The 23,238-nt window shown below is 40.6% G+C and overlaps 3 protein-coding genes across 10 annotated transcripts in view; 2 read left to right on the forward strand and 1 right to left on the reverse strand.

The window, feature by feature from the left end:
• LOC109417689 (ankyrin-3) overlaps positions 1-23,238 on the forward strand; it is a 591,898-nt gene that overhangs the window by 463,902 nt on the left and 104,758 nt on the right. The gene's annotated exons all lie outside the window — the stretch shown is intronic.
• On the forward strand, positions 4,512-6,294 carry LOC115253945 (zinc transporter ZIP9). The gene is made up of 2 exons (XM_029853376.2): positions 4,512-4,820; positions 4,893-6,294. The coding sequence occupies exons 1-2, from the start codon at positions 4,725-4,727 to the stop codon at positions 5,706-5,708; spliced, it is 912 nt and encodes a 303-aa protein (XP_029709236.1). The 5' UTR covers positions 4,512-4,724; the 3' UTR covers positions 5,709-6,294.
• Positions 21,465-23,238, reverse strand: part of LOC109417691 (epidermal growth factor receptor substrate 15-like 1) — a gene marked incomplete at its 5' end in the record, with an annotated part of 48,788 nt that continues 47,014 nt past the window's right edge. Inside the window, 2 exon segments of the mRNA XM_019691762.3 lie at positions 21,465-22,546; positions 22,619-23,024. Coding sequence (XP_019547307.3) covers positions 21,807-22,546; positions 22,619-23,024 — 1,146 coding nt within the window.

Here is a 23,238-nt window from a genome sequence, read left to right on the forward strand (position 1 = left end):
AACTTACATTTAGTGATTACGAGCTAGGTTTCGTCGACCGTTACTCTTAGAGCTCGACGCGTCTATCGCTTAATTAACCACCTGAACCTGTTAATTAACAATTTTAGCGTGGCTTACATAGTCTAACAAATTTTAAGCATGTTTTACCTTACTGCAGGTAACAATTGTAGGAATGTATAGTTCAGTGGTTCTCATGTGGTTTAGTCACAGACAAACAGACATATTACCACAGATAAACAGATATACTACTCAAATCGAAATCATCGCTCGATTTAACGATCATTTTGAAAATAAAATGTGGTTCGGACTGTGCTCGCATGTGTCATGGTGGCGCTGCTGTGCCTACATCACCTCTCAATTTTGGAGAGAAATGAACGCGACGCCGATCAATGTTTACATAAAATGACTCAATAATGAACCTTCATTCATGTTTATGAATGGATGACGCCACGAGGGAGTCGTCACCTGCAAAATTGTTACATCGAGCCGAGGGAAACAACACCTGCGAATGAATGCTTCGGACTGAGCATTATAGAGGGTGCTAGTGAGATGCCAAACGATGTTTTTGAAGCAATTTTCTTCTAAGTAGTATGTCTGTTTGTCTGTGATATTACTTAGAAGAAAATTGCTTCAAAAACATCGTTTGGCATCTCCCTAGCACCCTCTATAATGCTCAATCCGAAGCATTCATTTGCAGGTGTTGTTTCCCTCGGCTCGATGTAACAGTTTTGCAGGTGACGACTCCCCCGTGCCATCTTCCATTCATAAAACATGAATGAAGGTTCATGATTGAGTCATTTTATGTAAACATTGATCGGCGTCGCGTTCATTTCTCAGCAAAATTGAGGCACAGCAGCGCCATCATGACAGATGCGAGCATAGTCCGAACCACACTATATTTTCAAAATGACCGTTAAATCGAGCGATGATTGTGATTTGAGTAGTATGTCTGTTTGTCTGTGGTGGAACCCAAATTAACAAATGTGTCCATAACTGGTACAGGGTTCCTATCATTGGCACACGCCGTAATAAATACTAAAAGTACCCAGGTAACCACTAAGCACTGTTCTGAGCATTATAACGGCCATTAAACAGCTTTTCAGTGCTAAATAGCTCTATATAAGCATTCCTAATGCTTATAGGCACTATAACCAGTAAGAACTAAATTAAGCCCTGTAAGCCTATATAAAGCCTACAAGCTGTAAAGAAGTTTGTCAGTGCTGTCACAGGGCTTGGAGCACATGACGTTTATATCAATCAAAATAGATTTCGACCAAAACAGATTCGAGTCGGTCATGACCAATACATTCCATGTCGGACGGAATTGACGGAACGGGATTATTTTTGTTGTTGGAATGTTTATCGGAACGGTGTTGTTAAATATATAATGGAATCTGATTATCTTGATTATTCCATTTTTTTTCAATCAACACAAACTCCAGCTCGTTTCCCTCTTCTTTTGAAACGTTTCCCGACCATTTATATAAACATTGCTTATCCTGCATCAATTCCTACGTTCATCACCACCAAGCTTACCACTGAATCATCCTCATCCCATATCATTTTCAACCTTCGAAATGCCCAAACTATTTTGTTTTTCATGGTTTAAATACTAGTTTGATCACACCATTCCCAAGGTGCATTGGTGGAGCAGATGAGAAAGGCAACGGACTTGGACTTGATCAGGAACTCGGAGGACAACAGCTAGAATCTGGATGAAGTAGCAAAAAAGCAACTTCAATGGAAGCGAAGGAAGTTAGAAAAGAACAGGAGATAAACAAAATATTTTTTTTCTTTTTTCTTTGTCTCACTTTTGACAACTTTCGCTCCAGAGACTTGGTACGATATTTTAAAGTTGGCCGTATATCAGCTGAATAATTCGCCAAAAGTGGCTTTTGAGCAGCTCTATAAGAGGATATAGAACCAATTAGCTCTGTTAGCCAGGTTCTACATTCGACTATAGAGCCGACTTAATGCCATTTTTACGGCCTAATGGTTACTTGGGTAGTTTTGGCACAGACAAACAGACATACTACTCAAATCACAATCATCGCTCGATTTAACGGTCATTTTGAAAATATAGTGTGGTTCGGACTATGCTCGCATCTGTCATGATGGCGCTGCTGTGCCTCAATTTTGCTGAGAAATGAACGCGACGCCGATCAATGTTTACATAAAATGACTCAATCATGAACCTTCATTCATGTTTTATGAATGGAAGATGGCACGGGGGAGTCGTCACCTGCAAAACTGTTACATCGAGCCGAGGGAAACAACACCTGCAAATGAATGCTTCGGATTGAGCATTATAGAGGGTGCTAGGGAGATGCCAAACGATGTTTTTGAAGCAATTTTCTTCTAAGTAATATGTCTGTTTGTCTGTGGTTTTGGCTCCGTTTCTATATGTTTCCTGTAAAGTATGAAAACTAATCAATCATTTGACTTATTGTTTACATTCGTCGGTCTTCTTTTTATTTTTGTAGAAATAGTTTTTCTTAGGTAGTGCGATAACTGGTACAGGCACCCTACCACTCGGAATTTATTCCAGAGGTTTTCCCGATATGCTTCCCAAGTTTCTCGCTAGATACCGTTATAAAGTTTCTTCCTCTTGAGGAATCCCGTCAGGAACTCCAATAGGAATCCCGGAAGGAATTTCTGGAAGAAGGAATTTCTTTAAGAATCTATTGAGTTTCTGGAATAAGCCCAGAAGGAATATCTGAAGGATTCCCAGAAGAAATTCCTGGAGGGACCGGGGAAGTGGTAATTCCTGAAGAAGTTCCTGGAAATAATTCCGAACGATTGAAGAAACAAATTCCAGAAAGATTGCAGGAAAAAATCCTTAAGGATTCGCTGGAGTAATTCTTGCAAGAATCGTGAAAGGACTTCCTGAACAACAGGAAATACAATTCCAAATAAAGGATCACAAGGACCTCATGACAAAAACAGAACATGTGGCAGCACTGCCGAATCGGATGTCGACATCGTAAAATTCATTCATGCACATCTGACGACCAGCTTGGCTCGGGAAGGACATCGACGGCGACGACCGACGCATTTTGTAAACAAACCCCGTAGCAAAATCTAAGCCGACGATTGAATGGCGTTAAAAGTCCACTATAAGAACAAAGTGGTTAACTCAGGCCAAACATGTCTAAAGCACAGACAAACAGACATACTACTCAAATCAGAATCATCGCACGATTTAACGGTCATTTTGAAAATATAGTGTGGTTCGGACTGTGCTCGCATGTGTCATGGTGGCGCTGTTGTGCTCAATTTTGCAGAGAAATGAACGCGACGCCGATCAATGTTTAGATAAAATGACTCAATCCAGAACCTTCATTCATGTTTTATGAATGGATGACGCCACGGGGGAGTCGTCACCTGCTAAATTGTTACATCGAGCCGAGGGAAACAACACCTGCAAATGAATGCTTCGGACTGAGCATTATAGAGGGTGCTAGTGAGATGCCAAACGATGTTTTTGAAGCAATTTTCTTCTAAGTAATGTGTCTGTTTGTCTGTGTCTAAAGGTCCAATCTGCAGAAGAGAGGCTCTCTTTGGTTTCCCTCTCTTTCATTAATATCTCAGCTGTTTATTTGTATTTTGATTATCTCCTTGTATTGAACGATGGTCAAAACAATCGTCTTTTGATTTGTACTGCAAAAATAGTTGAAAAGTGTACCATTACATTGCAATAATTGAAAGAGAAAGAGAACAAAGAGAGCCTCTCAAATGCAGATAGGACCTATTGAAATGTTTGGCCTGAACTATTTTAAACTTGATATTAATTTAAACTTATTGTTAGATAAAGCAATACAACGGTAGTAGAGTAGAAACTTGATCTATGAAATTAAAATTTTAGTAACCACTAGTGCACAGACAAACAGACATACTACTCAAATCACAATCATCGCTCGATTTAACGGTCATTTTGAAAATATAGTGTGGTTCGGACTATGCTCGCATCTGTCATGATGGCGCTGCTGTGCCTCAATTTTGCTGAGAAATGAACGCGACGCCGATCAATGTTTACATAAAATGACTCAATCATGAACCTTAATTCATGTTTTATGAATGGATGACGCCACGGGGAAGTCGTCTCCTGCTAAATTGTTACATCGAGCTGAGGGAAACAACACCTGCAAATGAATGCTTCGGATTGAGCATTATAGAGGGTGCTAGGGAGATGCCAAACGATGTTTTTGAAGCAATTTTCTTCTAAGTAATATGTCTGTTTGTCTGTGACTAGTGGATAGCTGTCAGTCACCTCCATCGCCACACGCACACAGATGCATCCCGCACGAAGTTCCATTCCAGCCGAAAATCGACCATGAATGAAATGAACCGCTAGGCGGGCGCCGCACTTGTTTTCTTGTCTTCGTCCATCGTCCGCCGTCGTCGTCGCGAACGCGAAGAAGTGCGATAAGTGGAAGGTAGTAAAAACATTGGACACGTCGCGAGTCGCGGGTGCTTCGAAAAGAAATTAAAGCTGATTTCAGCAGGATTCCCGTTGTTCCGAGTGGACAGACACCTACTGCTGTAGTTCTAGAGAATGGAAAATTGCTAGGTAAAGTTCGTGAAACAACGAGACCAATCGATCCCGAACAGAAGGAGGTGAACGAACGACGTCTTGTCTTACCTTGCCTGGTTGTTGGCAAATCAGCAGTTTTGGCGACTGGCTCTGGTTCTCGTTCGAAGGAAAGTGAAAATCAGCGATCAAAATGGACGAGACCGTGATGTTGATACTGTTGGTGATTGTGATGCTGGTGGGGTCCTACCTGGCGGGTAACATTCCGCTGGTTGTGACGTTGTCCGAGGTAGGTCGTCGGGGGAACTACTTCAGTTTGTGTTGTTGGAAGTGCTATAAAGAAGTGTTCTTTTTGTTCCAGGAGAAACTGAAGAATGTGTCGATCTTCGGAGCAGGACTGCTGGTCGGCACGGCCCTCACGGTCATCATTCCGGAAGGAATACGATCGCTGTACGATGAGAGCAAACTGGAAGCGAAAACTATGGGGACTTCCGACGCTCCGGATCACAAGCACAGCGCCGACGAGCACTCGTCAACGATCGGCCTCTCGCTGGTGCTGGGATTCGTGTTCATGATGTTGGTCGATCAGGTGTCTTCCCGTCGGAGGGAAGGTTCGAACGAGCGCAATTTGACTGCCACGATCGGATTGGTGGTTCACGCCGCGGCTGACGGAGTGGCCCTCGGGGCAGCGGCCACCACCAGTCATTCCGACGTGGAAATTATCGTGTTCCTGGCCATTATGCTGCACAAAGCTCCCGCAGCTTTCGGCTTAGTTAGCTTCTTATTGCACGAAGGAATCGAACGCCAGCGGATACGGAAGCACCTGCTAATCTTCTCGCTGTCCGCCCCGCTCCTAACTCTGCTGACTTTCTTCGGAATCGGAAGTGAGCAGAAGGAAACGCTCGAGTCGCTGAATGCCACCGGCATTGCGATGCTGTTTTCCGCGGGAACGTTCCTGTACGTGGCCACGGTGCACGTGCTGCCGGAACTGACGCACAATACCGGGCACGGAGGCCACCGAAGCGGTGGCCATACTGATTACAACCTCCTGGAGACTGCTTCCGGTAGCAAAGTGGTCGTTCACGGAGGTGGTAGTGGACTGAAGAACACCGAACTGGCTCTGCTGATTCTGGGAGCGTTGATGCCGCTGTTCCTGACCGTTGGACACCACCACTAGATACTAGAGAAGGAGACCAGATGACGAGGTTAATCGAAACATTGCCAAATTTTTTTAATGAAAAGGTGAGCAGAGTGCGATCAGAAGGGTTTATTAGAACCGTTTCCATCAGAACTTACGCCTAGCTTCCACATACATGATGCAAAGGACAATTATTTATTACTTTTATTGACGAGTGGCTTAATATGCATGTTTCTTTCAGAATATTTTTAGAAATCACAGTACACAGGTCTGCAAAATGTTAATGGAGGTGTCCGGCTATTTGGCCGAACGCCGTTTGGCCGAATGCCGTTTGGCCGAACGCCATTTGGCCGAATGCCATCTGGCCGAAAGGGTCGTTTGGCCGAATGCCGTTTGGCCGAATCATGATCAAAAGAATTCAGAGGAAGTTTTTGACATTCTAACTGCCAATATGATTATCAGAAGTATTTCCTTCTTTTTATCATAGGCTATTCTTTCTAGTTTTAATATTCAGGGATTAGTTGGCGTTGAAACTGTCAATATATCATCGAAGATTTTTCCTTCTTTGAATCATAGGCTGTTCTTTCGAGGTATACTGGGACCGGGAACAGTGGTATGGTCACTTGATTTCATCATTCATTTTTCGGCCAAACGGCATTCGGCCAAATGACCATTTCGGCCAAATGGCGTTCGGCCAAACGGAATTCGGCCAAATGACCCGGAACCGTTAATGGAATATGCTATCAGAGGTTTTCCTGTGTTAGCTAAAATAACAGCAGAATTTTTCAACGAAATTAAAACGTATTCTTCTAACGATTCGTTAAAGATGTGATCCAAAATTCTAGTAAAAATCACCAAATTTCGGTGGATTTGATTAAATTATACACATCTATTCTGAAAAGATTTCCCGCAGAAATCTTTGGATTTGTTTAAGAGACTCCTTGAAGATATTTAAATTCCTAAAGGAATCTCTGAATACTTTACTTGATACTTGATGGGTTACAACTCGTTGTGGTGAGTATTCGCCGAACGCAGCCTGAATCAATCGCTTCCAGTCGCCTTGGACATTTGGTGTCCTGTCCTTCTCAACTGCAAAAAGCCAACGTTTGTGGGACCTTTCACGAAGCTGATTACCCCTTACTGGTTCTCTGCTGAATGTAGTTTGAGGTTATCGTACGAAGCACGAGCTACGTGCCCAGCCCACCGCAGCCTGTCGTGTTTTATACGCTTCATTATATCAATCTCTTCATAAACTTGGTATAATTCGTTGTTTATGCAACGCCACCAGATGCCGTCCCCCAGTTTACCGATCCAGTATTATTCGCAGAACTTTACGTTCATAGACTCCAGGAATTCCCAAAGGAGTTCCTTGAGAATTTATACAAGAGTTCCCCAAGAATCCCTTCAGGTTCTACAGTTTTCCAAGAATATCTCCAGAATTTTTACAGGTGTTCCCTGAGAATTCCCCCACGAGGTACAGGGAGATTCCTGCAGAAGGTACTCAAGAATTCTCCGGGAGTTCCTTCAGAAGTTCCTCGTAAATTCCCCGGAAAATACTCTGGAAGTTCTTCAGGAATCTTCCAGAAATATCTTCAGAAGTTCCCTGGAAATTCTTCCAGGAGTTGAAGCGAATTCCTTGGAAATTTCCCCAAAAAATTCTGTATAATTTTTCCAGGGACATCATCAGAAGTTCCTTGGGAACTCCTCCAATATGCCTTTCCTGACGAACCAGCACAATTGTGCTGTAGATACAGCTTGCAAAGCGAGAAACCCAGTATCCATAATCACGTTGTGTGGTAAAATCACACCACAGACAAACAGACATATTACTTAGAAGAAAATTGCTTCAAAAACATCGTTTGGCATCTCCCTAGCACCCTCTATAATGCTCAATCCGAAGCATTCATTTGCAGGTGTTGTTTCCCTCGGCTCGATGTAACAGTTTTGCAGGTGACGACTCCCCCGTGCCATCTTCCATTCATAAAACATGAATGAAGGTTCATGATTGAGTCATTTTATGTAAACATTGATCGGCGTCGCGTTCATTTCTCAGCAAAATTGAGGCACAGCAGCGCCATCATGACAGATGCGAGCATAGTCCGAACCACACTATATTTTCAAAATGACCGTTAAATCGAGCGATGATTGTGATTTGAGTAGTATGTCTGTTTGTCTGTGATCACACTGTGACACTGTGTTACAACTATCCTTTGTGTAATTACTGCATTACTCCATTGCAAATGAGGGACAATTAAATCACAGACAAACAGACATACTACTCAAATCACAATCATCGCTCGATTTAACGGTCATTTTGAAAATATAGTGTGGTTCGGACTGTGCTCGCATCTGTCATGATGGCGCTGCTGTGCCTCAATTTTGCTGAGAAATGAACGCGACGCCGATCAATGTTTACATAAAATGACTCAATCATGAACCTTCATTCATGTTTTATGAATGGAAGATGGCACGGGGGAGTCGTCACCTGCAAAACTGTTACATCGAGCCGAGGGAAACAACACCTGCAAATGAATGCTTCGGATTGAGCATTATAGAGGGTGCTAGGGAGATGCCAAACGATGTTTTTGAAGCAATTTTCTTCTAAGTAATATGTCTGTTTGTCTGTGATTAAATATTGATTTTGCTACAGTTTTTTGTTTTGTTTTCTCAGAAGCTTCAGAAGCTATCAAACTTGATAATAAAGTCACATTATTTACACTAAGGAATTCCCGAATGATTTCAGGGAGGAATCTCAGATGGAATCCTAGGAGGAGCCTGAAAGAAACTCCTGAAGAAATCCATGAAGAAAATTCTAGACTAATCTCTGCAAGACTGCTGTATGAAACCCTGAAGAAACTTCTACAGCAATCTCTGGCGGTTCAAGAATCTCCTTTAGATATCTCTGCAAAAAATTCTGAAGAAATCCCTGATTGAAGTTTTCGAGGAATTTCAGAAGGAAATCCAGGACGAATCTTCGAAAGAAATTCCAGGAGTATGCCCCAAACGAATTTAAGCAGGAATCCCAAGGGGATTACAGAAGGAATTTTCAAAGGAATTCCAGGAGGAATCCCCGACGGAATATTATTTTCAGTTTCAATACAAATATTTCTGAAACGAAAACCGTCACAACAGAAAGGAAGAATCTCCGAAGGAAACCTAGGAGAAATCACCAAAGGAATTCCAGTAGGAATCCACGACAGGAATCCCCAAAAAAAATCCCAGGAGGAATTGATGAAGGAAGTCCATATCGGAGCGTTTGGTACGGTATGTCCACGCATCCTTCCTCCCCTGTAGATTCGAGAAGTGAATCGATGTTAAACGAAAGTTTATGGAAATCGAATCATTTCAAAGAATCATCTCTGCGGTAAACGCTACGCAGTAGGCCTGGCCGCTTTGACGCTTGTATCATATCTTTGATATACTGCAAGCATCAATATTGACAAGAAAAATAATCGGGCGTAATCTAACCCGATTATTTTCCAGGATGCCTTCTAGTACTGGCTGCGTATGTGTTAGATTAGATTAGGAGGAATTGATGAAGGAAGTCCAGAAGGAATCCTCAAGAAAATCCTGATTTTTATTTGAAGGAATTCAAGAAGAAATCCTCAAAGTATTTCTAGGGGGAACCATCGAACAATATTCAAAAGGAATCCTCGTATGAATTCTATGAGAAGCCCCTGAAATAATTCTAGGAGGAGTTCCCGCAGGAATCCCAAGAGGAAACGCTGAAAGAATTCCAGGAGAAATCTCTGAAAATAATCGAAGAGGAACTCCCGTAGACATTTCAGGAGGAATCCCCGACGGAATATCAGGAGGAATCCCCAAAGAAATTTCAGTTGAACTCCCCTATGAAATTCTAGAAGGAATCCCCGAAGGAATTTAAGGAGGAATCTTCGAGTTAATTCCAAGAGGAATCCCTAAATGAATTCCAGGAGGATTCCCCGAAGGAGAAATCCCTGAAGGAGGTGCAGCAGGAATATCCGACGAGATTCCAGGAAGAATTCCTGAAGCAATTCCTGGAAAAATCCCCGAAGAAACGAAAGGAGAAATCCCCGCAGGAATTCCAGGGGGAACCCCTAAAGGAATTCTGGGAGGAATCTCCGGAGGTTTTCCAAGCGGAATTCTCGAAGGATTTCCAAAGGAATTCCAGGAAGAATTCCTGAAGAAATTTCTAGGAGATATCACTGAAGCAATTCCAGAAGGAAACCCCAAAGGAATTCCAGAAGGACTCCTGAAGGAATTCCATGAGGGATCACTGAAGAAAATCCAGGAAGACTCTGAAGGAATTCTAAGAGGAATCATCAAAGAAATTCCAGAAGGAAACCCCGAAGAAATTTCTGGAGAAATCCACGTTAGAATATCAGGAGAAAACCCCGAAAGAATGACAGGAGGAATCCAAGAAAGATGTCTAGGAGGAATACCCGAAGGAATTCCGAAAGGAATCCCCAAAAGAATTCCATGAGACATTCCAGAATGAATTCTAGGAGGAATCCCCGAAGGAAATCCCTGAATGGAATGCCAGGTGGAATCTCTGAAAGATTTCTCAGAGGAACCACCAAACAAATTTGACGGAATATTAGAAGGAATCCCCGAAAGAATTTCAGGAAGAATCCTCGAAGGAAGACTAGGAGGAAACCCTGAAAGAAAATCTAGGGAGAATCTCCGGAGGAATTCCAAGAGGAATCCCCGAAAGAATTCCAGAAAAAAGCCAGGAGCAATCCTCGAAGGAAGTCCGGGGGAACCCCTGAAGGAAGTCTAGGAGGAATCCCCGAAGAAATTACAGGAGAAATCCCTGAAGGGATTCCAGGGGAATGCTCGAAGGGATTCCGGTAGGAATATCCACAGGATTTCCAGGCGGAATCCTCGAAGGATTTTCAGCGGATCTTTCCGGGTAGGGGGAAGAATTTGCAGTAGGTATTTTCTAAAGAATTCCAGAAGGAAATCCTTTAGGAATTCTTGTTGAAGCTCCATGGAAGATCCCTCAAGAATATCCTGGAGATTTGCCTGATTATAATCCTAAGGGAATTATTGAAGGGCCTCCTACAAGATTCCCTGAACGAATTCCTGAATGAGCTTCTGGAGAAATCTCTGATGTAACTCCTGAAAGCATCTGTGAGTCTTCCTAAAAAAAAATCTCAATCTACACTCTGAAATAACCCCAGGAGCGATCCCTGAAGGACCTTCTCGAACAATCCCCTAAGGACATCCTGAAGAACACTTGGAAGGAACTCTTATATAGGAATCGCTGAATAAACTTCTAGTGTAATCCCTGAGTTCTCCTGGATCTTCGTATAAGGCTCTCTGGAGGAACTTCTGTAATGATTTCTGAAGGAACTTCTGTAAGAATCCCTGAAGAAATTCAGCAGGAATCTCTGAAGAAACATCTGCAAGAATCCTGGAACTCCTGGAAAGAACTGCTGTAGGAATTTCTAATGGTACTTCAGAAGGAATCCCTGCAAGAACTCCTAGACTAATTTCTAAAGGTCTTCTGTAGGAATTCCTGAAGAAACCTCTCACGGGATTCTTGATGGATCTTTAGGTGGCATTTATGAATCCTCCTGGAAGAATATTAAAAGGGACTTCTGGAAGAATACCTCAACGAACTTCGTTTAGGGAACTTCTGAAGGAATTCCTCATGAACACATGGAGGCATCCCAGAATCCTCCTGGAGCTATTAGGGAGACCCCTGAGCGAACTCCTGGAGAGATCACCAAAGGAACTTCTGGAGCAATCCTTGAAGAACTCCTGAAAGAATCACTGCAAATTTTTCGATAGGCATCCCGAAGTAATTCCAAGAGGAATCCCTGAAGGAATTTCAGGAGGGATTCTTGAACAAATTCCAGGAATTTCTGATGGATCTCCTAAAGGAATCTCTGAAAAAACTCCTGGACTAGATTCTAGAGATACTCCTGTAGGTATTCCTGAAGGAACTTCTGAAGCAATCTATGAAGGAACTCTCAGACTAATCTCTGAAGGACCTCCTATGAGAATTCTTGAAGGATCTTCTGGGTGAATCTCTGATGTATCTCTAGTAGCCATCCCTGAATTCTCCTGAAATAATTTTTGAAGGTACTCCTGTCGAGATCTTCCTGAAAAAAAAAATCATCCTGGAGGCATCCCTGAAGATTTTTCTGGAGGAATCCCAGGTGGATCTCCAGAAGGCATCACTAAATCCTCTGGAAGATTCTCTGAAAAAGCGTCTGGAGAGATGTGCGTGCATGTGTGTTCTAAGAGTTGAGAAATCAATTATTGTAATCGAACTCTTATGATACACTGAACGAAAACACCTGCCGTACGAAGAATGATTCTTCATTCAATGCGTTACAGATCCGCAGAATCTGAATTTTGAATGATTTTACAACAGTATGATTTGACTGCCTTCAAATAAATGAAAATCATCCTGTTATAAAACTAAAATTTACACAATTTATGAATGATTTTTTTGCTTGGGGTGTGTTGTGTATGATTATCGTCACAAAACTATCGGAAAGCATTCACTGCCGTGCCTCATACCGAAAATCATTCAACCACCAAACTAAAATCCCCGCAACCAAACGAATGAATCATCATTCAGTCATGTGATCAATCGTCAAATCGATCGAATGATTTTCAAAACAATAACGATGGAATTTTGTTTGTCTTCGGTATGACAGTAGTTTTAAAACAAGCTGCAAATATTTCTTGCTAATCCCATTACAAATATCATTCAATTGTTGATTCCCTTTTCATTTTGCTGTTGGCGCGCTATTTGTACCCGCAAAAAATGATGGCGGTTGAAGTATTTTTTTTACTTTGTAGCGAAAAAGTCTCGCGAAAGGGGAAATATTGAGTGCCAAATACTCCTTAGGCAACAAGAATGGATCGCCTGTTGATTATTCTAACACATTCCGGTAAGTTCCCCTGGATTATTTATTGGTTCAATATTGATAAATGTTTCTTTTTTTTATTCTTTCCAGAGAATCTCAGTGGGAAACCATTTCAGTTGTCACTTGAATTTGTACAATCAATTTGTACAAGAAGGAAGATTATGTCGTGCAAATAGCAGTGATGCTGCGGTGTTTGACATTTGGAATTAGTAGGTAGTAAAATAAAAAATACTAAACCATATTGTAGTACACATTTTCTCATATATTCTGGCAAAATCTAATATCACAACCGTTCCAACTAGTTTGAGTGAAAATCCTTGTGAAAATCACTTCATTGGATTATCTCTCAAATTAGTTGGAATGGTTGTGATATTAGTTTTTGCCAGAATGTTTTAAAATAATAATCCAGAAGTGAAAAACTCCCATATAAACAATACTTGGTTTCGTAATTATTTTCATTTATTTTGCATCCGCTTAATTGGATGACTTTTGAATGATCATCATCCTTTCCTATATTTGTTTTGATTTTGAATTGTATTAGTATAATGCTAAATTTGAATGATTTTTATATCTCTTGTTTTGATTCTGTCAAATCGGCAATTGAATGATGGCCTTCTTCAAATCATCTTATATTAGGCATGGGGCTCGGATGAGGCAATTTTCATTCAATTTTGGGCGGGGATTTTTGTTCAGTGTAGTGATCGTGAGATTTGTTTATCTCAACTTTATATGAACTTAATTTTGTTCGTGCACTGATCACCGGCCCGAAAAATGAAAATCGGCGGCGTGACAAACAGCGGCGCATGGCGCGCCGCCGATACGTGGATCGGCGTCGGCGTGGGACAAAAAGTGTCGGCGGCGGCGTGGCGTGGCGACGCACAGGTCTAAGTGGTAGTGAACTGATACCACTTAAATATATGCGGTCAGGTTACTATTTTTTTTTAGTTTTAGCAGGGAATTGTTTCAATTGGGGTACAGAAGCCTTGGTCTGGTCCTGGTTACCCTGATAGCGATGCTTCGGTAAGATTAACAAAATAATACGTGTTATAAAAAATAATTATACCTAAATCGATAAAAATGACCAGTTTGAGCCCGATGTCTGTTGAAGAAAATAATGAAGAGAGAGTAAGGTCTGACGGAAAGAGTTCTTTTATTCAAAACTAGAATACAAACTGATTTGCCTCACCTGCAAATAATGATGAAACATTGAAATCCAGGGCGAGTTTTTAGAATAAAAAAGGAGATCGATTCGATCTTGCCCATTGTCGCGACATGTGATGCAATATGTATATCTGACTGCTTTTACTCATAGCTCAAGAAGTTATATTCCAAACCTTGTTCTGTTTTATTCGCTTTAACCCTCTACTTCCCATGGTTGCTCTAGAGCACCATCGATTTTCGACGAACCCGGGACAAACGAAATCAGATGAATATGATGCAACAGTTATTAGAATATGATTGTAATCCTATTAGGCAAACCCAACTCCCAACTACTTGTTTCAATAGTGGAACTATTGATAAGCAATTAAAATACTATTGATTTACAACTAAAATTTTTTTCGTCGATTTCGAAAAATTTTACCAATTTGCAATAACTTTTGTTCAAGTACTTTTTTCAGAAACGCTTTCTTGGCATGGAAATAGTCGTTCAAAGTCGTGGGAAGGAAAGGGTTAAGCTGGTAATCATTTTACACGCCTCGGATGAGTGTTCTGTCCCAAGGATATGGATGTCGCATTCAGTAGAATTTAAATTTACCTTCTCTAAATCTTACAAACTAGCTGTATAGAAAAACAAGATTAGCAAATCGAGACAACCTTTCGCAGTACCCCCTAACTGATAGGGAAAGTAGCAACCTCCGGCTCTGAGGCAACACATTTTATCTCACTATCCAAGCACACGCGCCTTGCGTCCTCCCTAGGCGGATCTAGGTTCATTGTTAGACATCCTCCATATCTGCACTATCCCCAGCCCCACCCCTTATCCCAGCGCAAATAATATCTGTCACCATCTCCAGTAGTAATCGCCACTATAGATATCTGAAACTCAGAATGATAAGCACCCGCCACGCCGTCGTCGTGACGCGCGATGTAAATAGTCAAACGTGCGCTCTTCATAGCTATGACTCTACCACTCTACTCCGACGAGACGTACCTACAAGTTAGAGAAGAACGAAAAAAAAAACTATTGTTTAACCATAGGATTAAGTAACAGAGAACAAAGAAGAACGGAATTCCAAACCCAACGAGACAGTACTGAACCGATGATGTGTATTTCTTGGCTTTTACCTTCTTTTTTGCCCCGCTATTATACTTAGATGTAAGCAATGCGCTGTTTTAAACAAAAATTGTTTATTGTGTAGACTCTTGTGTACGTGTAGACGCCGAGCGAATGCGTTCAAGTTATTATTAAATGAAAAAAAAAATGAAAATACATACAATGTTGTTCGTAAGTGAACTAAGGTCGGTGTTATATAATTTCTTGATGACAATGGCCTTGTCCTGGTTTTGTGTAAGAATCAATCCATGGACCAAAATAACTTGCAAATGTCTTAGGATGATTTGAAACTCACTTGGGATCACTCCCTTCAATAATAAAGCGAAGGTTTTATAAGGTAAAAAATAAGCACACAAACAAACTCTCTGAATAAAAGCATGCATAATTACATAGTCATCGGGCAAAATTTATGTTGTGCGTTTATAATTCGATGTCCTAGTTTATGACACATTTGTAGTGTTTCACTACTATAAGATGTTAAATTTATCCCTCTAATACCCAAATTTTTGATTTTAATCTAAATATCATTTTTCGTCATCTAAAATCGATTTAAACATGTTTTGGAAGATGATTCTTTTTATTTCTCGATTTCGTGAATTTCAGTTTTTGATTTTTCTAATTTTTATTTTTGAACATCCCTACACTTTTATATTTCTCCTGGAAGCCAATTTGGGGAACGGATTTTTTGTAATGAAAACATTTTGAGATTTTATGATTATTGTTGAAATATTATTATTTTAAAAAATTTTAATAGAAAATTTTATTTTCCGTGTAATTTAAAGGAAAATAATTTTATAGTGTATTCGATTCGCTTAAACTATTAAACAAGGATAGAATGATTTGGGAAAAATTTAAAATATGTTTATTGTAGCGTTTAAATACAAAATAAACAATGACTTCTAAAAGGTGACTAAAACATCAATTTTTCAATGATTTTTAAAAAATGTAAACACGCTTTAAATTACACCAAAAACCATTTTGAGATATACAGAACAGTCCTAAATATCAACCAAAAATGTAAAAAAAAAGATTTTCCACGAAACAAAAATTACAAAAATGCTCAAACTATACCCCGTCTAAAGGCGGGATTGGGTATTAGAGGGTTATATTATGCATTTATAGTGTTCCACTATATTTTGCAATATAGCATGGAACGAGCTCACGAATTTTTAAGGCGTTTCAACAAAAGTCACTGTTTCTGATGACAAGTTACTAACTATTTTCAACTACATATTTCGAACGTTCTAAAGGTGAGTGATATCTCATGAACGGAAAAAAGTAAATTTCGTGTTTCTAATTGTTTTATTCAGTTTATCGATAAATATGATCGGGAATTTTCAAATATGATCTTCTCTTATAATGCAATACATAAACCGTAGTAGGTAGTAGATTCAATCTATTCTGCGCTTCTAATCATCTATTCAGTACAATATCATCTTGCTTCAAGTTGTGTGTCTAACAATTTTCTGTAATTAGGGTATGTGTGCCATCATTAATCTCACGCTCCCATATTCATCCTATTCGAAAACAAGCGATTACCGCACCGATTGATTCCGTTCTTTTTGTTTACATGGGTGCTCACTTCTAACAAAAAATACAAAAATAAGAAACAAAACAAACAACGCTTCAATCCTTTGTTTTTCGTAGGATGAAAATGAGAGCCACATGCTTAAGAAGGGAACCAATACCCTATAAACATTTACATCTTGATTCGTTCTTTCTCTTTAGTGAGAAATATAATTTAGACACGGATGTATATTTTTTTTCTTTTTTTAAGCGTATAATCCAATGGTAAGTTTCTTTTTCTTTCAGTACAGAGTTTTGCGTAAATCAAGCGCGCGCAGTTGGGCACGGTTGTGGTAGAAATTGAGGCATGTATATATCGGAATAAGAATACTTTTATGGTACAATGAAGCCCTCCAAGTAGATTAATTTGGAAGAATTTATCGTTAACCCTCGAGCAGTCGCGTTTTCGGCCACCCTCAGCGACACCGCGCATACGCTATGTACAACAAGCGAGCTTTTTTCATAATGCGTGTACTCAGTACACGACGCGACCGCTCCTGGGTTAAGAAACAGTTGATTTTATTAAAACAATCTAGTTTTTCTGATCAATAAGTTTATTGACATAGGCTAGAGGATTGATGAATTTATTGTTGAGGGGAAGTCGATTATTCATAGGCCAGACAAAGTGGTTCACCCAACATGAATGAGAAAAGAAAAAGTTGGTTGTACATTGAAATTCTACTTTTCCTCACCGATAAGCTCAGCTACATTCATCCAGTACTTATGCTTATAGCATATGTAGCACCTAGTGTTTTCTAACAATAAGTTTATCCTCATTCATTTAACCCTTTGGAGCCTGAGGAATCTTATATGACCCCGGTGATGAAACCGATTCTAACAAACGTGTTCGAGGCCAGCGAGGTTGCGGCAGCAGTGGCGAAAAAGTCCGGCTCCAAAGGGTTAAGGCAAATCACATCCTCTAGGCAATTCAAAATAGACTAGAGGTACTGGATTAACCCTCTAATACCCAATCCCGCCTTTAGACGGGGTATAGTTTAAGCATTTTTGTAATTTTTGTTTGGTAGAAAATATTTTTTTTAATATTTTTGGCTGATATTTAGGACTGTTTTGTATATCTGAAAATGGTTTTTAGTGTATTTTAAAGCATATTTACAATTTTGAAAAATCATTGAAAAATTGATGTTTTAGTCACCTTTTAGAAGTCATTGTTTATTTTGTATTGAATCGCTACATTTAACATATTTCAAATTTTTCCCAAATCATTCTATCCTTGTTTAACAGTTTAAGGGAATCGAATACACTCTAAAATTATTTTCCCTAAAATTACAAGGAAAATAAAATTTTCTGTGAAAAAAATTTAAAATAATATTTCAACAATAATCATAAAATCTCAAAATGTTTTTATCTCAAAAAATCCGTTTCCCAAATTGGCTTCCAGGAAAAATATAAAAGTGTGGGGATGTTCGAAAATAAAAATTAGAAAAATCAAAAACTGAAATTCACGAAATCGAGAATTAAAAAGAATCATCTTCCAAAACATGTTTAAATCGATTTTAGATGACGAAAAATGATATTTAGATCAAAATCAAAAATTTGGGTATTAGAGGGTTAATGGGGATGAACGTGTCGATGAAAAAAGTAGATTTTTCATCACTTGAAGTAGTTGAATGAGAATGAAACAATCCGTCATAAAAGTAGATTTTCCATAGAAAATCTACATTTTCCTCAACGATAGATTCATCAATATCCATCCAGATCATTCAGCCTATGTAAACCCCACTTTTTCTATTATGACACGAATGGACTTATCCACCGATGAACCGAATTCATCACGGTCCGAGAATTTTGACACTAGAGCGGGGCCATTCCCAATCAAAATCGTTCAATTCTAATTGGAAAGACCCTGCTCTAGTGTCAAAATTCTCGGGCCGCGATGAATTCGATTCATCGGTGGATAAGTCCATGTCACAATGGACTTATCCACCGATGAACCGAATTCATCGCGGTCCGAGAATTTTGACACTAGAGCGGGGCCATTCCAATCAGAATTGGACGATTCTGATTGGAACAGACCCCGCTCTAGCGTCAAAATTCTCGGACCGCGATGAATTTGGTTCATCGGTGGATAAGTCCATGAACGAGTGCACAGATGAACTGAATTCATCGCGGTTCGAGAATTTTGACACTACAGCGGGGCCATTCCCAATCAGAATTGTTCAATTCTGATTGGAAATCGTTCACTTCTGATTGGAAGCGGCCCCGCTCTAGTGTCAAAATAATTCTCGAACCGCGATGAATTCAGTTCATCAGTGCACTCGTCTATTAGCTAGATGAACTCGTTGAAAAGGAATGAACTTGTCTTTATACACAAGAAGTCTTTCGTAGGAATTCTACTTTTTCTCAACGATAAGTCTATCCACATTCATCCTATGGACTTATCCACCGATGAACCAAATTCATCGCGGTCCGAGAATTTTGACACTAGAGCGGGGTCTGTTCCAATCAGAATCGTCCAATTCTGATTGGAACGGCCCCGCTCTAGTGTCAAAATTCTCGGACCGCGATGAATTCGGTTCATCGGTGGATAAGTCCATAGACGAGTGCACCGATGAACTGAATTCATCGCGGTCCGAGAATTTTGACACTACAGCGGGGTCGTTCCCAATCAGAATTGTTCAATTCTGATTGGAAATCTTTCACTTCTGATTGGAAGCGACCCCGCTCTAGTGTCAAAATTCTCGGACCGCGATGAATTCAGTTCATCGGTACACTCGTCTATTGAACAATTCTGATTGGGAATGGCTCCGCTCTAAAGTGTCAAAATTCTCGGACCGCGATGAATTCAATTCATCGGTGCACTTGTTTATGGACTTATCCACCGATGAACCGAATTCATCGCGGTTCGAGAATTTTGACACTAGAGCGGGGCCATTCCCAATCAGAATCGTTTAATTCTAATTGGAAATACCCCGCTCTAGTGTCAAAATTCTCGGGCCGCGATGAATTCGGTTCATCGGTGGATAAGTCCATACTGCCGTGAATCGCATATCAGTCCCATCTTTGCTGGATTTCCAATGCAAATGGGACAAATATGCGATTCACGGCAGTATAGGCCAGAGAAATTCAGGCCAAAAATGTCTAAAGGTCCTATCTGCAGAAGAGAGGCTCTCTTTGGTTTCCCTCTCTTTCGTTAATATCTCAGCTGTTTATTTGTATTATGATTGTCTCTTTGCATTAAACGATGGTCAAAACAATCGTCTTTTGATTTGTACTGCAAAAATAGTTGAAAAGTGTACCATTACATTGTAATAATTGAAAGAGAAAGTGAACAAAGAGAGCCTCTCAAATGCAGATAGGACCTATTGAAATGTTTGGCCTGAATTGGTCCATCTATCATGAGTGAATATGAATTTCCATAACGAGAAGATCGAAGATCAGAGTAATAGGTTCACTCAAAATGTACGATAAGCGTTCGTCTACATTCATTATTTTTTTAGAATTTAAGATCCATCGTTATAATAGGTCAGATGCAGTCGTTCACCTAACATAAATAGGGAAGAACTTATCCTGAAGAAATGGTAGATTTTACATTGAAAATCAACTTTTCTCACATACTTTCATCCACATTCATCCAATTCATCCGGGAACTTATACATTGGTGTTATTTTTTTCTTTTCATGGAGCCTCTATGAAAATGAAAGGTGGATTTGACTTTTGGTTCATCCAAGGTAAAACACTTTCGCTGGCCTATTTATACGTGTTGAAGAAAAATAGATTTGCTATGTAAAATCTACCTTTTCTTTGGGATAAGTTCATCCTCATTCATGTTAGGTGCCACTGCCGCTGACCTATGATGAAGACCGACGTTAAATTCTAGACAAGAATGAATTTAACACTTATCGTTCCGTGAGGTCGCCATTCAGCGTTCATTCACTCTCACAAGCTACCGCTTGAGACGAATGGCCTTTCAGCATGAGTAGTGTGTGGATGATTGGGAATTGATCTTGTTGGGTCGCTCACGAATGGAGCTCTCGGACTCTGTCAGTTCTCACATCGAGGAACTGAAAACGACCGCCGCAGTCATTCATTTTCGGCTGAAAAACAGGCACTGAGACTGATATTTTGCAGAACTGGATACCACAGACAAACAGACATATCACTTAGAAGAAAATTGCTTCAAAAACATCGTTTGGCATCTCACTAGCACCTAGCACCCTCTATAATGCTCAATCCGAAGCATTCGTTTGCAGGTGTTGTTTCCCTCAGCTCGATGTAACAATTTAGCAGGAGACGACTTCCCCGTGGCGTCATCCATTCATAAAACATGAATTAAGGTTCATGATTGAGTCATTTTATGTAAACATTGATCGGCGTCGCGTTCATTTCTCTGAAAAATTGAGGCACAGCAGCGCCACCATGACAGATGCGAGCACAGTCCGAACCACACTATATTTTCAAAATGACCGTTAAATCGTGCGTTGATTTCGATTTGAGTAGTATGTATGTTTGTCTGTGCTAATACTTCATCCTTATTCGTTGTAAGTGAACCACTTCCTCTGGACTGTGTAAAACCTAGCCTTTTCATCGCAATCAAGAAAAACAGACACACTATAAATGAATAGGAACAAACTTATTGTTCAACATGAAAAATCTACTTTTTCTGACAAATTCATTCATATTCATCCAGTTTTTCTAATCTGAAACGCGATGGCATCACTGGCAATGAACTTTCCGCTGAAAAGTTTATTTGCAGAGTTGCCAAAACTACAAAAAATGTCAGTCTGATTAGACAGAGTCTTTTAAATAGAAGCAAATTATTACGAGTAGTGTGTTGAAATTAAGTAGCAAGAACAATAGACAAAGGAAAAGTACGAAAGACTTTAAGAAAAGCCAGTATGTAGTAAGGAACAAGTAAGGAAGGGCGGCAATGCGGCATCATCATTGAAATCTCTCTATCTCTGGAACAAAAAACTGTACAGAAACTTAAAATACAATATGTACAACGATTCAACTGTTCACACCTAAATGCCTATCGATTGCTTCCCGTATTGATATGCTAAAGATTTACGTTTAAAGCTTTTACGGTGATGGAATAGTTTTTATAGCCTAGATAAGTATAAAATGTGGTTCTAGGTGAACCGAAGAAAAACGGAAATTTATTCAGTGAAAGAAGGGTTGAAGATATTTACAGAACATTTTAAGCGAAATCTCTTCTTACATTCTGGTTTAACAACATTTGGAGACAAAGCGGTCACGCGAAATCGTACGTTTAACAAAAGAAATGACACGTGTTCCAGCAAAAGGCAAAAAGTTAAGTCATAAAATCCCGGATATCCGTTGCTTGCAGGCAAAGTTCGAGTGCCTTGACAGGTGTTGTACAAAATTTTTAAATCAACAGAAAAAATAAACAAAACTCAACAAATTCAATTCCTGTCCTCCTCTCTTCCCTGTTTTCAAGATCTGACCTGTTTATTTCTCGAGTTTCGACCGCTCCAGCACCGCTTCCAGATCCGCTCCGAAATCGTCGTCCCGCGAGTAGTCTTCGGAGAACTTGGTCGGCAAATTGGCGCCCTTTTTGGACAGTGGGAAATCATCTCCAAACCCACTGCTCGCTACCGTCTTCTTGGTGGCCCCACGTTTCCAGCTGTCCGTCGTCGCCAGGCCATGACTCTTGAAGTTCTGGCTAATGTTGCTAAACACATCGAAGTTAGCGAAATCGTTCGACGAAGTCGTCGTTGTCGTCGCCGATCCAAACTTGCTGTTGTTGTTATTGGAAATGTCCAGCTTGCCGAATCCGTCGTCCATCCGGGAGAATTCGTCGTCCTCGAACGGACTGGCCTTGGCCGCGGCCCCGAAAAATGCATCATCGTCCGTGGTAGCACCACCACCACCACTTTTAGCCTCGGTCGATCCAAATGCCCGGAACAGAAGGTCCTGCTTGGTGTCCACCTTATCGTCGGTGGCGGAATTTTTGCTAAAATTATCGTTAAATGCATCGAACGGATCGGCGGCAGATGACTTCTTGATGCCCGACGACAACGACGATGTAAAACCCGTCCCAAATGCTCCGAAGTTGTTGTTCTGGGCGTCCCCGAAAAGGTCGTCCAACTGGTTGGTGGTCGTTTTGCTGGCTGACTGCTTGGGGTCCTGAGGGGTGCGACTAAGACTGCCGTTGTTGTTCAGGGTGTTCGAATCGGAGGAGAATGGATCTGCGAACATGGGGTTGAAAGAACATTCAAAAGGTCATACAAGATTTAGGTGCTTCATAGGGATGACCTTACCTTCGGAGCTCGTTGTCGCGTCGTCATCGGCAAAAGGGTCCTCGATGTTGAAGGGATCCTCATAACGGTAATCCTTGAACGGATCTTCCACGAAGTCCACCGTCGAAATGGTGGGAGTCTTTGAGGTAGCGGTGACATTGGTGGGCGTTACTGAGAGCCCAACCGATGTGGCCGGTGAAGCTGTTAATACTCTGCTGGTGTTGGTGGTGGTGCTGCTGGGAGCACCCAGTAGGATTGGTAGCGGGGATGCTCCGACACCTCGACCGGCGGCAACTGGTGAAGCCGAAGCCCCTCGACCCGCGATTGGCGATGGCGATAGGACCGACGACGAGCCAAACACGGATGAGGAGCTGACCGAAGAGGATTGCAGTACCGTGGTGGGGGATGGGGCAGCGGGTTTGAGGTTCTGTGTTTTGTGTATGAGTGTGAGAATTTTTGATATGTAATGATGCGGTCAGGGAGATGATAAACAGAATAAAATTTTAATAAAAATAAAAGGCAAAGTAAATAGAAAACTAAACATTGGTACGTGTTGGCACAATAAAGTGTAATATTATTGTTTAAACAAACATCGAAAAATAAAATAAAAAAAAAACAAAAAATTAAAACCACAGAAATAT

The sequence above is a fragment of the Aedes albopictus genome, chromosome 2, assembly GCF_035046485.1.
Source record: "Aedes albopictus strain Foshan chromosome 2, AalbF5, whole genome shotgun sequence".
Classification (NCBI taxonomy): domain Eukaryota; kingdom Metazoa; phylum Arthropoda; class Insecta; order Diptera; family Culicidae; genus Aedes; species Aedes albopictus.

Bases quoted from the DNA above. Each gene is read 5' to 3' on its own strand.
- LOC115253945 (XM_029853376.2), top strand. From the start codon at position 4,725: ATGGACGAGACCGTGATGTTGATACTGTTGGTGATTGTGATGCTGGTG. The intron at 4,821-4,892 runs GTAGGTCGTCGG...TTTTTGTTCCAG, and splicing joins TGGTTGTGACGTTGTCCGAG to GAGAAACTGAAGAATGTGTC.